The 16195-nt window shown below is 35.7% G+C and overlaps 4 protein-coding genes across 6 annotated transcripts in view; 2 read left to right on the forward strand and 2 right to left on the reverse strand.

Annotated features, from left to right (window-relative positions):
• The window catches only part of LOC111435237, an 11727-nt gene extending 4801 nt beyond the window's left edge, over positions 1-6926 (reverse strand). Inside the window, exons 1-2 of one of the 3 annotated variants that reach the window (XM_023072651.1) lie at positions 6740-6926; positions 446-688 (exon numbers count right to left, since the gene is read on the reverse strand). In XM_023072651.1, the coding sequence (XP_022928419.1) occupies positions 446-525 (80 nt within the window). In that variant the 5' untranslated portion in view covers positions 526-688; positions 6740-6926. Of the gene's footprint in view, positions 1-445; positions 778-6739 lie in introns of those variants that run through there. The other 2 variants (XM_023072652.1, XM_023072650.1) reach the window with 2 other exon arrangements.
• On the forward strand, positions 3250-5372 carry LOC111435238 (cysteine protease XCP1-like). Its single transcript, XM_023072654.1, has 4 exons — positions 3250-3768; positions 3874-4109; positions 4757-4897; positions 5010-5372. The coding sequence occupies exons 1-4, from the start codon at positions 3312-3314 to the stop codon at positions 5223-5225; spliced, it is 1050 nt and encodes a 349-aa protein (XP_022928422.1). The 5' UTR covers positions 3250-3311; the 3' UTR covers positions 5226-5372.
• Positions 6927-8195: 1269 nt separating the features above from the next.
• LOC111435239 lies at positions 8196-10989 on the reverse strand. The gene is made up of 2 exons (XM_023072655.1): positions 10603-10989; positions 8196-8575 (listed from the first exon to the last, which is right to left on the reverse strand). The coding sequence occupies exons 1-2, from the start codon at positions 10780-10782 to the stop codon at positions 8402-8404; spliced, it is 354 nt and encodes a 117-aa protein (XP_022928423.1). The 5' UTR covers positions 10783-10989; the 3' UTR covers positions 8196-8401.
• Positions 10990-12112: 1123 nt separating this feature from the next.
• Positions 12113-14691, forward strand: LOC111435277. The gene is made up of 2 exons (XM_023072714.1): positions 12113-12561; positions 14305-14691. Exons 1-2 carry the CDS (start codon positions 12221-12223, stop codon positions 14561-14563), a joined length of 600 nt encoding a protein of 199 aa, XP_022928482.1. The 5' UTR covers positions 12113-12220; the 3' UTR covers positions 14564-14691.
• The last annotated feature ends 1504 nt before the right edge of the window (positions 14692-16195 follow it).

Raw genomic sequence — 16195 nt, forward strand, 5'->3', positions numbered from 1 at the left:
AAAAAAAAAAAAAAAAAAAAAGACAGAAAGAAAAAACGGAATCAGGTATCAGTGGAGTTGGTTCTTCAGTGCTTGAAACAATTTAGGTCTCCAAATTACTCAATCTGGATCAGTGATGTTTGGTTGCCATTCATCCAAACACACTGATCATAGCCATCAAAATTATCAATTAAGTACTCTAAACTTGTAGAATCCGTTTCCAGTAAATCGAAAACTGCAGCATCGATATCTAAATTACTAAAAGTAATAATCTATGCCGTCCGGACACTACATTTATACGCAATAAAAAGGAAACAAAATTGGATTTGAACAGCGAAATGCTTGTCAAAACTCCAATATCAATAATTTAAAACTTCTTTATCTAGTTTTTTATTCCTCAATTCGTCATTTAAACAGTATGTGGCGCAAGCAAACAAAATCATAAACAGATTACGGAAAGACAGACCTTCTTTTAGATTTCAAAAGCTCCTCTTGGCGCCGAATCTGTAACAAAAGTTCTTGAGAATCCGTCTTACAAAACTCCATCAAGTATTGCTCTTGGAAAAAAAGAGTTCAGTTACAGGAGAATAGGGTCAAAATATTCCAAGCCGCAGTCGTGGTTCGAAAATAGCCGCTCGTCGTCGCCTTCAAACTCGCCGCCGATCGCTCGTCAAAGGTCGCCGTTCGACGCAGCCTTTCAAACTCGCCGCTGTAGGTTTCATCCGAGAGGGAGAAATGCGCGCGCGGGAAGGAGGAGAAGGAAGACAAAAAGAAAAATTAGGGCATTCTAGAAGGGTAAAATAGTCTTTTCATCCTTAAAAAAAAGTCCTACTTGTCCATATTTGAAAAACTCATGGGTGACGTAATATCTAATGAAATTAAAACCCGGTATTTACCTTCGGTTCAAGACCGGTTCGGTCTGGATAGAGAACCGAATCAAAGTCTTATTTAAACCGAACTAATCGATTCGGTTCAATGATTCAGCAGTGTTAAACATTTGGGATATATTATTAATGAATTTTATTAAGTCTTCCAACAATTTTAAATTAATAAATTTTAGATAATTAATTGTTATGAGATAATTTTTATGAAATAAATTTAACCAATTAACTTTTAATTTTTTGTTCTTGAATGTATTTAACAAGTAATCATAAATAAATTAATTTAACAAAATTATACAAATTTTTACTTAAAAGTAATGAATACAATGATCATTATATTTCAAAAATTAAATATAATTAATTTATCTCAATTTTTTCGACATAAAATACATATATAAAACACATATTTCAATTTATTATCCTTTCTTCTCTTTTACTACCAACCTTCTTATAAATTATTTGAAAATAATTGGTAAATAAAAATAAATAAATAACAAATAATGAAAAGAAAACTTCAAAATCACACGAAAGAAAAAAAACACAGCAGAGAGTTAAGAAAAATAAAGTGCAAACTCTCTTTCATGCTTCCCCTCTCAAAGCTTTAAAATGCGTCTGCTAGAGAAAGGTTTTCACATCTAAGATTATCTTGTTCTCCTCTCCAACCAACGTGGGATATTACAATCCACCGCCCTTCGGGGGCCTAGCGTCAGGTTTCCACATCTAAGATTATCTTGTTCTCCTCTCTAACCAATGTGGGACATCACAATCTACCGCCCTTCGAGGCCTAGCGTCAGGTTTCCACATCTAAGATTATCTTGTCTCCTCTCCAACCAATGTGGGACATCACAATCCACCGCCCTTCGGGGCCTAGCGTCTTTACTGACACACTGCCTCGTGTCTACCCCCATTCAGGGAACATCCACCCTCCTTCGAAGCTCAGCGTCCTTACTAGCACACCACCTCGTGTCTACCCCATTCGGGGAACATCCACTCCCCTTTGGGGCCGAGCGTCCTTACTAGCACACCGCCTTGTGTCTACCCCATTCAAGAAACATCCACCCCCTTCGGGCCCCAACGTCTCACTGGCACCTTTGGGGAACAACGTGTCTACCACCGAGCCTCCCTTCGCGGCCCAACGTCCTTACTAGCACACCGCCTCGTGTCTACCCCTTTCGAGGAACAACGTGTCTACCACTGAGCCCCCCCCCCCAACGTCCTTACTAGCACACCACCTCGTGTATATCCCTTTCGAGGAACGTGTCTACCCTTCTTGGGGAACAACGTGTCTACCCCCTTTCGAGGAATAGTGAGAAGGCTGACACATCGTCCGATATCTAGCTCTAATACCATTTTTAATAACCCAAATCCACCGCTAGCAGATATTGTTCTCTTTAGGCTTTCCCTTTCGAACTTCCCCTCAAAGCTTTAAAATACGTCTCCTAGGAGAAGGTTTCCACACCTTATAAATGGTGTTTTGTTCTCCTCACCAACCAACGTGGGACATCAAACAAAGGAAGGAAAAAATAATATAAAAAAAATTAAAAAATGAAAAATGAAAAATTGAAAGAGTTAAGAAGGTACTTTTTAACCCATTTAAAAGCTCAATTGTATTTTTTAAACAAAAATATGAACCGTATCCAAAACTTAAAAAATAAAAATGTAAAGTTAATATCGCGATGAAACCCAAAAAAAAAAAAAAAAAAAAAAAAAAAATGGTTACAATAGGGGCAAACTAGTCATTTCGCCCCTATAAGTTGAGGGGTTTGTTTTGGCTGAGTTAAAATGGGGAAAAGAGAAAGAAGAGGGAAAGAAGATTAGGGTTTTGAGGAAGGGGAGGAGATCGGATCAGAACCGACGCCGGAGAACCGAGTCCCCAATCTAAACCGTTGAATAGCTCGAGGCAAGGTGCTCTCACGAATCGCACCTTCCTATCTCGACAAAACGTTCAAGAACTTCAGGTTAGTCCACGAGTATCTACATGGAGAAGTCATCAAAATTTTCGTGTGCTAGCAACGTTTTGTGTTGATCCTTGGACTCTTACCCCCCAACAGCGCTATCTGGTTAAGTTCTGAAGTGAAGGCGGCCAAGATCGGCGTTCAAATCGGAGTTTAAAGATAACGTGATTTTCGGTAAGAACTTGTGTGTGTGNATATATATATATATATATATAGCAAACGAACCATTCTAGAAGATTATTCAGCAAATTTTGCTTAAATATACCAAAAAAAGAAAAAAAAAAGAATTAATTAACATAACTTTGTGAGAAAGGCTGCAAAAGAACCAATCTTAAAGACACAGTATTGACAAAAAATGAAATGATATAAACTACTTCACTTTAAAGAAACCCCACAGAATCTACCAAACAAACGTTATATAAGGGAGAATCCCATCCCCTTTCAACTCATTCACCAACTTCTTCCCCTTCCTTTCCTTCAACAGTTTCTCCAAAAAATGGCTCTCTCTACCATCTCCAAATTAGCCCTTGCCCTCTCTGCAACTTTGTTCATCGGCTACGCTATCGCTCACGACTTCTCGATCGTGGGATATTCCCCCGAGCATTTAGCCTCCATGGATAAAACCATCGAGCTTTTCGAGTCGTGGATGTCGAGGCATAGTAAAACGTATAGGAGCATTGAAGAGAAGCTCCATAGGTTTGAGATATTCCTTGACAATTTGAAGCACATTGATGAGACAAACAAGAAGGTTTCTAGCTATTGGCTTGGGTTGAATGAATTTGCAGACCTGAGCCATGAAGAGTTTAAGAGTAAATATTTGGGATTGAAAGTCGAGTTTCCAAAGAAAAGATCAGCTCGTGGCTTTAGTTACTGGGACGTCGAGGACGTGCCGGAGTCGGTCGATTGGAGACTCAAAGGAGCTGTTACTCCAGTCAAGAACCAAGGCTCATGTGGTCTCTGTCTTTCTCTTATCTATTTATCTACTTAGTTAAGGATATATGGTATAAGATCATGATTTTCCTATATGATGCTTCAACAAAACTATGATTGGAATGCAGGGAGTTGTTGGGCATTTTCAACTGTGGCAGCTGTGGAGGGGATAAACCAAATTGTTACTGGAAATCTAACCTCGTTGTCCGAACAAGAATTGATCGACTGCGATCGAAGCTTCAACAATGGATGCTATGGCGGTCTGATGGATTACGCCTTCCAATACATAATGTCGAACTCTGGACTTCGAAAGGAGGATGACTACCCATATCTGATGGAGGAAGGAAAATGTATCAGAGAAAAGGTAAATAGACTCAATGTTAGAAATCACGAACCTCCACAATAGTATGATATTGTCCACTTTGAACATAAACTCTTGTGAAAGACCTCATATCAATGGAGTATTCCTTATTTATAAATCCATGATCATCCCCTTATTTAGCCGAGGTGGGACTCCCCACCAACAATCCTCAACAATCCTCCCCTTCAACAAAGTATATCATAAAGTCTCCCCAGCGGCCTTTGGAGCCCTCAAATAGTCTCCCCTTAATTGAGGCTCGACTCCTTTCTTTAGAGATCTCGAACAAAGTACACCCTTTGTTCGACACTTGAGTCACTTTTTTACTACACCTTCGAAGCTCACAACTTTTTTTGTTTGACATTTGAGGATTTTATTAACATGACTATGTTAAGGGCATAACTTTGATACCATGTTAGAAATCACTAACCTCCACAATGGTATGATATTGTCCACTTTGAACATAAGCTCTCATGGCTTTGTTTTTTGTTTACCCAAAAGACTTCATACCAATGGAGATGTATTCCTGATATATAAACCCATGATCATCCCCTTAATTAGCCGATGTGGGACTCCCCACCAACAATCCTCAACACTTAATGCCTAAACATAGAGCTTGCACGTTTACTAAAACATGTTACTATAATCTCTAGGAACAATTTGATGTCGTAACGATCAGCGGTTACGAAGACGTGCCAGCAAATGACGAACAGAGCCTCCTAAAAGCATTGAGTAACCAACCTGTCAGCGTAGCCATTGAGGCTTCTGGCAGAAATTTCCAATTCTACAAAGGGGTAAGATAGATTGTAAAGCATAGCATCATACTTTCCCTTAGAAACAAATCAAAATGGATGGTTTCACTTGAATCTAACTATGAAATCATTGGTTTATCTATGAACTTCACAGGGAATATTCACAGGTCGATGCGGAACTGAGATGGATCACGGTGTGACCGCGGTCGGGTATGGTTCATCAGAGGGAACAGACTATATTATTGTGAAGAACTCATGGGGACCAAAATGGGGAGAAAATGGATACATTAGGATGAAGAGAAATACCGGAAAACCTGAAGGATTATGTGGAATCAACCAAATGGCTTCGTATCCAACCAAAGAGAATTAATCCATTGAAACTCTCTCTATGTTGTTTGAACATTTCGATACTTTTTTTTCCCCTCCATGTTCCTTTCAAATTGATATTGAATTTCTGTAACTTTTCTATTACCTTTGATCAATAAAACGACCAAATTAGTAATGGTTCGACATGAAATAAGTTGATACTCATTCTCCAGGCTCTCGTGGCTTTTCTTTTGGTTTCCCCAAAAGGCCTCATACCAACGGAGATAGATAGTATTCTTACTTATAAACTCATGATCTTCCTCTTAATTAGCCAACGTGGGGCTACTCTCGATAATTCTCAACAATCTTCCCCTCGAATAAACCACACCATAGAGCCTCACCTTGAGGCCTCCTTCTCTAGAGCTCTTGAACAACCTTCCCTTAATCAAGGCTCAACTCCTTCTCTAGAGCCCTCGAACAAAGTACACCATTTGTTCGACACTTGAGTCACCTTTGACTACATCTTCGAGACTCACAACTTCTTTGTTCAACACTTGAGGATCCTATTAACATGGCAAAGTTAAAGGCATGACTATGATACTATTTTAGGAATCATATACCTCCACAATTGTATCATGTTCTCCACTTTAAGCATAAACTCTCATGGCTTTGCTTTTGGTTTCCCCAAAATGCCTTGTACTAATAGTAATGTATTCCTTACTATAAACTCATGATCTTCCTCTTAATTAGCCAACGTGGGACTACTTCTCTCAATAATTCTCAACAATCTTCCCCTCGAATAAACCACACCATAGAGCCTCCCCTTGAGGCCTCTTTCTCTAGAGCTCTCGAACAACCTTCCCTTAATCGAGGCTCAACTCCTTCTCTAGAGCCCTCGAACAAAGTACACCCTTTGTTCGACACTTGAGTCACCTTTGACTACATCATCAAGGCTCACAACTTCTTTATTCAACACTTGAGGATTCTATTGACATGGCTAAGTTAAGGGCATGACTTTAATACCATGTTAGGAATCATAGACCTCCAATGGTATGATGTTGTCCACTTTAAGCATAAACTCTCATGGCTTTGCTTTTGGTTTCCTCAATTCCTTACTTATAAACTCATGATCTTCCTCTTAATTAGCCAATATGGACTACTCCTCTCAATAATGAATGCTCACAAGGAAGTACTACCAGATTTCGAAAGAAATCAAGCCATAAAAAGTTAGCTAAAGTTAATGCTATTTAATCACACAAAAAACTGTAAAGCATCATTTGCACAAGTTATCAATAAGAACGGATGATGAATTCTATCCTATAAACGATCGATTGTATAATTTTCTTCGAAAGAAAACCATTCTGACAATCGCATCCTAAAAGCTCTCTATCAGCTACACATTCAATAAAACAAGATCAACCGATTAAACAGCAGATAAAACTCTAACAATCAGACCACATCCACATCGCTAACTAGAACATAAAGATCATCGCCGACTTCCCCTTCCCCCCAGCAGCAGAATGCCCAATCAAACAAAAAAAGAAAACGAAAATGGAGAAAGAGAGAAACCATATGTACTTGAGGGAAGGGATGGAGTTGTAGAAGACGCCGATCCATTAGAGCTCAATGGGAGTGGGCTTGCGAGGTTTATCGGAAGAGAATCGGTAGGGGATGGTGCAGGCTCTGTAATTTGAATCAACCAGTGTGAGCAGCAGCGGAAATGGCACCAGCAACTGAATCAATCATGCAGAGCAACTGAAGTAGAGGGAAGTGGAAGATCGCGCGAGGGAAGGAGCGGGAAAGAGTCGGAAACGACATGTCGTTTTATTTTTATTATTTCTAATATTTTGGCTAATTATAATTAGTCGACTTAGAAAACGTTAAATTATTTATTTTAAAAAATATTATTTCAAAATTATTATTATTCTTTCACAATTATTCTAATTATTCTTCCATTTATGAGAGAATATTAATTTATATTATACTGAGACCTTTTAACTTTTTGTTCAACTTTCTAACAGTTCAGATAAATTGAAGTATTTTTTTTAATATATTCGCTTACGTGACATGAAATTATATGAGTCGTAATGGTTGTCGTATTTCTAGCTGTCCTATTTCTTCTTCGATCTTAAGAAAGCTTTGTCAATATTTCTCAACTACGTACGGTGAATGTTAGATGATAGATGGGAGGTGCCAACAAGATAGGGTGTGATGACGACAATGCTTGCAAAATTTCCTCGACGAGGGGAAGAATGAATAAAAAAATAACAAATGAGTTGTCAACTCACATCGCCCAACTACAAAATAATAATGATAATAATAAAAGAATCTAATTACGCAATTGCTATGCTATTCTTCGACCATCAATTATCAACTAACATAGTCTATTGGTTAGTGTTTTATGCATTTTTCTCACAAAATATGGAAAACCCGTGGTCAAGACTCTCCGATCTTTAGGTAGTTCGTGTTTTATGCATTTTTCTCACAAAAATATGGAAAACCTGTGGTCATACTCTCCGATCTTTGGGTAGTTCGCGTTTTATGCATTTTTCTCACAAAAATATGGAAAACCTGTGGTCAAGACTCTATGATCTTTGGGTAGTTTGCCTTTTATGCATTTTTCTCACAAAAATATAGACACAAAAATATAGAAAACCTAAGGTCAAGACTCTCTAATCTTTGGGTAGTTTGAGTTTTATGCATTTTTCTCACAAAAATATGGAAAACCTGTGGTCAAGACTCTCCTATCTTTGGGTTACTTGTGGTCAAGACTCTCCAATCTTTGGATAGTTCGTGTTTTATGCATTTTTCTCACAAAAACATGGAAAAACTCCGGTCATATTCTCTGATCTTTGGGTAGTTCGTGTTTTATGCATTTTTCTCACAAAAATATGGAAATTATGTGGTCATACTCTCCGATCTTTGGGTAGTTCGTATTTTATGCATTTTTCTCACAAAAATATGGAAAACCTGTGGGTGTTTAAGACGGAGGGAGGGAGGGATCTTGGTGATGTAGATTGATTGATTCATTAAATAAATGAAATGGAATGATCAAATATAGAAGCTGTTAGCATCAGATAATGTAATAAACAATTATCTACATGTACATCTTAGAACCCTTTCAACACTAATGACTTTGCTTTGAAAAAAATTATAAGAAGCTTAAGAGGAGGAGGAAGAAGAGGCCACAAACAAGACATTACCTTACTTTTTTTCTTTATCATGTTCTTCATGTCAGCCTCATTTTTTTGCCTTTGAAAACCTGAGACATCGGTATTTTTCACCACTTACAGTGATTTCAAGAGCTCCGTCTTGGTTATCTTGATTTGATGCAGTTCCCATTAGCACACTTTTCTCTTTTTCCAGATTCTCCTTCTCCATCTTCAACCTTGCTTCTTGTCGTGCAATCTCTGCCTAAAATCGAAGCGTGATGAGAAGAATAATATGTACCTTAACCGGTTGAGTCATGCTCTGGAAGCATGAATGGGTTAATTGGTTGATGCATGGAAAGGGGATGAAAAGAATTACAGAATATAATAATAAAAGAAAAATTCAAGCTCTTTACGTTGATAGTTCTTCGACTCATTATTATCTTTTTGAGAATTCAACGCCATAAACCTCTGACCTCTTGGTCAATAAGATACACCTTAACCGATTGACTCATATTCTGTTCATCTTTTATTAACTATTTGCTACTCAATACAATCAACGTATCTGCAGAAATTATTGTCTTTTTGAGAACCCAAAACTATGTGGGGTTGGTCAAGATGGGAGATTCAAACCTCTGACCTCTTGGTCAATAAGATATACCTTAACTGATTGAATCATATTCAGTTCATCTTTCATTAACTATTGCTACTCGATACAATCAACATATCTGCAGAATGGGTAACTTCAAGTTCTACACCAAACCTTAGCGCTGAATTTACTATGATGCGCTGCACCATTAAAACTAATATGATAGACCTGATAGACCTCCTATTAAATATGTATACAAGAGGAGGCACGTGAGGAGAGAGAGTGGGGAATCATTTAGGTGATTATTGGAGTGTAACAGCCCAAGCTTACCGCTAGCAGATATTATCCTCTTAGGATTTTACCTTTCGGGCTTCCCCTCAAGGTACGTGTCTGCCAAGGAGAGGCTTCCACACCCCTATAAAAAAATGCTTTGTTCTCCTAATTTGCTTACGGTGGACTTGAGCCGTTACAAATGGTATCAAAGCAAGACACTAGGCGATGTGTTAGCAAGGAGACTGAGCCCCAAAGGGAGTGGACACGAGGCGGTGTACTAGCAAGGACGTTGGGCCCCGAAAGGTAGTGGATTGGGGGTCAATATCAATTAGAGAAGGGAACAAGTGTTAGCGAGGACGCTGGGCCTCGAAGGGGGGTGGATTGTGAGATCCCACGTCGGTTGGGGAGAAGAATGAAGCATTTTTTATGGGGATGCGGAAACCTCTCCCTAGTAGACGCGTTCTAAAAACCTTGAGAGGAAGTCTGAAAGGGAAAGTCCAAAGTGAACAATATCCCCACTCGAGAATGTTTTTGAGATGGGTCTTTATATGGTCTGTTAGCAAGGGTTGGTTGGGCATCTTTTTGGCTTGACAATTGCTGTATTGGGAGAGAAGGGGAAGTTATCTAATACTTCCCTTGGCACTATACCCATTATTGGTAAACAAATTCTAATCTTGCCACCTTTTATACCATATGCTAATGTCTCTCGGTTGTAAATCTACAAAAACCAAACCAGCGAAACTATAGCTTGTTCCTTCACTCAAACTTGGCTCCATGTTCCCAACTCTTTAAAATCATATGCCAAACATCCCATGGAAACTTATCATCCGGAATTCCTGATCTTTAGTGCCAAGATTTGGAGGAAAATATGAAAACAAGCGACAAAAGAAATGGGCATCCTGTAATTCGTGCAGTAATGGCTGGTAAAGTCCAGAAAACAAACATTTGACAATCTAAAAGGTAAGATCCACACAGCAGGGGAAGAATAAAGAAGGTGCAATCTTGAATTTAAAGAGATAGCAGAAAGGCATCCTACTATAAATAAGCTCTCGCCATCTTAATTTCGAACTAAAAATCTACCAAACCTACCACAAAAAGATCAGTTTATAACATAATTGTGAAAGCAGCACCAAGAATTCTGCCCTAATAACTAAGCTGTGATTTGAATGCTTAAAAAATCCAACTATGGAGTGATGAGATTGGGAGCAAAAGTCTTCATTTCAACAACTCGGAATGAAAGAATTCACGTTACATCGAGCATGTATAAGAGAAGTGACAAGGACTGAAAACTCTTCTTGACTAAATTAAGCGTGAGAACATCGGAATATAAAAATGAGCATACATCCATGAAAACTCATCAGAATCATCGATTGGCTATCCTAAACAAACAAACTAATCCAACGAGAAAGAGAGAAAATTCAATCAAGTACCTCGCGACGGGAGAGTTCAGCCTTCCAAGCAGCTTCGCGCTCAGCAACCTCACGTTCGCGCTCTTCAATGTAACTCTGCATCTCTCTCTCCTTCATGATACGATCTTGAATATCCGCATCCAAGGCTTCCTTAAGCTCCTCCATGAATTTATCCACCACCGCCTTTATCCTCAGAGACATCGCCAATTCCGCCCAATTACACCTCGAAACCGTAAAATTCTCCCTCTAACAACAACCTCCAAAGAATCTCAGTCAGCTTCCGCAACAGTCTTCCACGAAGCTTCTGGTTAGGTTTCGACAAGTGAAGAAAGCTATGGCGGAAGATGAAGGAACGGAGTTTCTTTTACAGAGAAGAACGAGAGAAAGGAGAAAGTGTGCGCCCAAAAACCAAAACGAACGAATTTTAGTGGACCTTAGTTTTTATTGGGCCCGGTTTGTTAACGGCCACTCTTTTTTCCTCTAGCCTGGCCCACAAGTAATCGAAACGGTGCGTTTCGACAAGGTAATCTTACCAATAATTATGACTAAGCTTAAACTTTAATTTTAAATTATAGATTTTTTTTTTTTTTTTTTGTAACCTCTCGTGCTCACATAAAATTGCTCTAGCCAAACACTGTAACGGCTCAGATCCACTGCTAGCAGATATTGTCCAGCGTAAGCTCTCAATGCTTTGCTTTGGGCTTCCTCAAAAAACCTCACACCAATGAAGATAGTATTCCCCACTTTATAAACCCATGATCTTCCACTAAATTAAACAAGGTGAGACTCACTCCCAATAATCCTCAACAATCCTCCCTGTTTGATGATAGAAGTCCCACATCGACTAATTTAGGGTGTGATCATGGGTTTATAAGTGAGGAATACTAACTCCATTGGTATGAGGCCTTTTGGGGAAGCCCAAAGCAAAGTCATGAGAGATTATGCTCAAAGTGGACAATACTTTTGACTACACCTTTGAGGCTCACAATACTCTGATACCAGTTGTTAGGATCGCACACACTCGATCTAGATGAACATAAAGAACAAAATAGAAAAAAAATGCGGTACTTTTATTCTCTGTATTTTCTCTTAATGTACATACTTGGAGTCATCAATATAAATCATTTAGCCCGAGTTAACATTAAGTTGGATTGTAAACTCTATTCAGGTTGTTCGGGTCACCAACCCAACCAGCTCGACAATTCATGCTCGTTCAAAAGATTTTTCTAACCCAACCAACCCAACTCAATCCGTGTATAACCCTATTTACTATATACTAAATTGAATTTTGATTAAATTAATAAATAATTAGAGAAAAAATGTAGATATTTTTTAAAATTGAGAAACTATTAGCGGTAAAATTAAATTTAAAAATTTAGAATCGATTTAACCTAAAAGTAAAAATGTTATTACAGTTACAGTCGGTAAATATTTTTCTCGGTGGTAAATCAGTAATTTAATGCAAATGTGGAGGGTTTATTAAAGCAGTCCTCCTTCAAACTTCCACCCTCCAAAAATACTCTCTCAAATCCCTACATTCGAGATCCCTTCCTCCCAAAGAAAACTCAAAAACTCTCCATCACTCCCTCCTCCTTAACCCTTCGATTTTCCGATTAAGCCGCCGTAACTCCGCCGTGTAATGGATGAATACCTCAAGCAATCCAAGCGGAAACTAGTCATGTGGTTCACCAGAACCTTCAAGCCGATCATGACGCACGACGAGCTCGAACCTATTATGGCGACTCTAGGCTTTATCGGCCTCGAACCGGTTATTAACCCCGACGAAATCTCCTGGAAATCATACGTATACTCCGGCGCTCATAGCCTGATCAAGTCAATGTCGACGACGGAGCGTCCGCCGATACCGCGATTGCCGTATCCGAGAGTCGACGGTCTTCACATTTATACGTACAGAGCATTTCTTGACGCAATCAATTTTTACCTCCAGAAATATAACATCTCCGATGTCTTCCATATTAGGTAAGAATGTCAATTCCTTTTGATTTTATGCTTATCTTTAATTGCTCTTGTTTTTATTAATAATTTTTGGTGAATTTCTCTGTGCTTTTTTCGTCTGCGGTTTCGCTTTTCTTTGATTTGAATGATTCTCTGTTCCATCGTCTTTTCATATTTATTTTCAAGTTTTTTTACGAAATTGTTTTCTTCAAAAAATTGAACTCTGATTTTAGGAGATTTTTATTATCAAAATTACGATTGACTGCTGGAATTGTTGAAAATGAACTGTAAAAACAAAATGTTCTGGTTGAGTTCTGGCTTTCAATTTATGAATTTGAAATGTATGGAAATGTTAACTTGATTTGTCTCCGATGAACGAAACCTTATTTCTTTTTCAATATTTGACATTAAGTATAATTTTATTATCTTTAATTCTTGATAATCGATCTTTAATTTCTTTTAGTTATTGTGTTTATTTTAATATGAAAAAATAATTAAAATCATTTATATGCAAAATGATTTTTTTTGTTTTGTTTGATCAAGATTTTTTTTAAAAATTAAAAAAACAAAATTATTTATTTTTAAAATAACTTCAGACCAGTTACGTACTTCAATTTATTCTCTGATTTATTTTTTCTTTCTGAATTTCTACATTTACATTTAAACTGTTTATTTTGTCATTTAACCAATTTCGCTACTGAAAATTAAACAAGATTTGTTAAGAGAAAATCAACTCCTTTTTTGTTCTTTAATTACAAAGGTTAAATTGAACATATATATTTTCCGTATTTATTATTATATTCTCTATCATTAAGAGATATTTTTAAATAATAATGGTAATAATGAACTAGTCTTCTGCTTTGTTTTTGTTTTTATTTTTTCTCTCAAAAAAGTCATAATTAATTAATTCTTTAAATATTATATTTAACTTTTCCCTTTGTTTTGCATTCATCACCCATTAACCATAAAAAATACTAATTTTGGTAATTTAATTTTAAATTTTATAATTTTAGTTCATAACCTTTAATTTTTTTTAATTTGTTATGAACTTATATGCTTCCTGTTTTGATATTTTTATATTTGAATTGTGAATTTTAGTTTTTTTTCTTTCAATTTTCATTAGAATTTATATTGATTATGTATTTGGTGTCTAGATGATAGATGAGATTATGTCATATTTTATTTAAGTTTCATATTTAGAATTTTTAGTCAAATTTAAAACTTTTGTTTTAAAAATCAAATACCTTCTTTTGTTTTGTTTTTTTTTTCTGTTTTATAAATTTTTCTTAGATTTCTAGATTGGTTTTTTTAAAAAGTAAAAAGCAAAACAAAAAAACAAAAAAACTATATTTTTAATTGAAAAAATAAAAAAATAAAAAAATAATCTAATTATTAAAATCAATCTCTCAAATGTTTACATATATATATATACATATATATACATATATATAATGCTAATTTATATTAGTTTCTTTACAATTTTATTTTATTTTTTTTAGTGAACATTAGATAAAAGCCCTATCAATTGCCAGTGGATTATTCTGTTTGTATTTTTTTTTCGTATTCTATGAGTGATTATTGTATTCATTAAATAAAACTCTTTAAATTGATATAGAATCTTGTTTGATATATATATATATACAACTTTTTTTCGAGTGTTATTCTACGAATTATCAACACATTTACTCATAACTTTTAAAAATATATACAATATGATCGAGATGTATGGATATATTTTTAAAACAATTTTATGTTGTTTACTTGTAGAGGATTGCCACTGTCTCAAAACCAAGATCAAAATAGGAATTGGTGTCGTATGTACAATGAAAATATTCATTATGCTTACATAGAAGGGACTTTAGATCGAACAACAATTGATCTATATGAATTTCAAGAGAAAAGTAACGATGATAATAGTGATAACACCAAGGATGAAGAGATTGACCACCATCGAGAGGTGATAAAGAATGATATTTTTGAAGATATCGTCAATGTTGTTGATTTGAAAGATATTATAACGCAATAAGATCATCAATGATTACAATGAATACAATTTTGACGTTTTTTTTGTAGCACATCTTGAAAATGTGTTATTTTTTGTAGACATCGTCAGGATTTTTTTGTAGCACATCTTGAAAATGTGTTATTTTTGTAAACATCGTCAGGATTATTAATTTCAAAGATAGTATAACGCAACAAGATTACCAATGAATACAATTTTGACGGTTTTTTTTTCTTTTCTGTAGCACATCCTGAAGATGTGTATTCTTTAATTGTTTAATGTTTTACGAGGAATAGAGTTTTTAGGTTACCTGCGAACCAAGTTTGAATGAAACTCTTAAACGATTGAAATTGATTATAAATGTAATTTTTTTTATAAAAAAAAATATATTCGCAACTATTTTAGAAAATAATAAAACCGCTTCGTAATAACTCGTATCACTGTCTATTATAGCTCGTTATATATCACCGATAATCTCACAATTTTTAGACGTATCTACTAGAGGAGAGGTTTCATATACTTATAAGTGATTCTCTCCTCCAACTAATGTGGGACCTCACAATCCTCCAACTAATGTGGGACCTCACAATCCACTAAGGAGAGGTTGCATATACTTAGTTGTTCTCCCCTCTAACTAATGTGGGACCTCACAATTCACGCCATGCCGTTGGAGGCCTAACATGGCTCTAATATCATTTATAACAGCTCATGACCACTCATGACCACCACTTGCAGATATTATTCGTTTTGGCCTGCTACGTGTTACCAACGTCCTTATTGACACACTGATTAGTGTCTTGGCTTTGATACCATTTATAATGGTCCAGCACTGTTGGTAGATATTATTCATTTTGTTTGTTATGATAATGATATTATTCATTTTGGTTTGTTAGAAATGAATTATTCTTTAACTTACTCCAACTTAACTAACTTAACAACTTACAAATTTTTTAAAAAAATTATAAAAAAATAAGATCTAAAAGAAAACCTAATTTATTAAATCATGAAAAATAAAAATAAAATAAAATAAAACAAAAGCAGAAAACATAAGATCTAGGAGAAAACCTAATTTATTAAATCATGAAAATTAAAAATAAAATAAAAATCATGAAAATTAAAAATAAAATAAAAGCCTAACAAAACCAAGAAATATCAAAATAAGATTTGAAGAGAAACCTAATTTATTAAATCGATAAAAATTAAAAATAAAATAAAATAAAACAAAATAAAAGTAAAAAATGTCAAAATAAGATCATAAGATCCAGTAGAAAACCTAATTTATTAAATCCATCAGAAAACAAAAAGCCTAAGAAAACCAAAAAATTGTTGATAGAAAACCTAATTTATTAAATCCATAAAAATTAAAAATAAAATAAAATAAAACAAAATAAAAGCCTAAGAAAACCAGCACCGTTTCCCGCCAATCCACCTATTCCAATGACCCACCCACTAGCTTTGTGTTATTAAAAGATGAGCCATGAACACCAAAGCCTTTTTAAAAGGGGTTCGATTCTTCTTTTATTCAAGGGATCTTAAATTATATACTGGAAACACATACCTGTTTCCATGGCTTTCCGCTCTGTATCTGCCGCCATCAACATAAAGCCTCGAACCCTTCGACCTCGATAAGGGCAAAAAAAAAAAAAAAAAAAAAAA

This window comes from Cucurbita moschata, unplaced genomic scaffold (genome assembly GCF_002738365.1).
Source record: "Cucurbita moschata cultivar Rifu unplaced genomic scaffold, Cmos_1.0 Cmo_Scf00048, whole genome shotgun sequence".
NCBI lineage: Eukaryota > Viridiplantae > Streptophyta > Magnoliopsida > Cucurbitales > Cucurbitaceae > Cucurbita > Cucurbita moschata.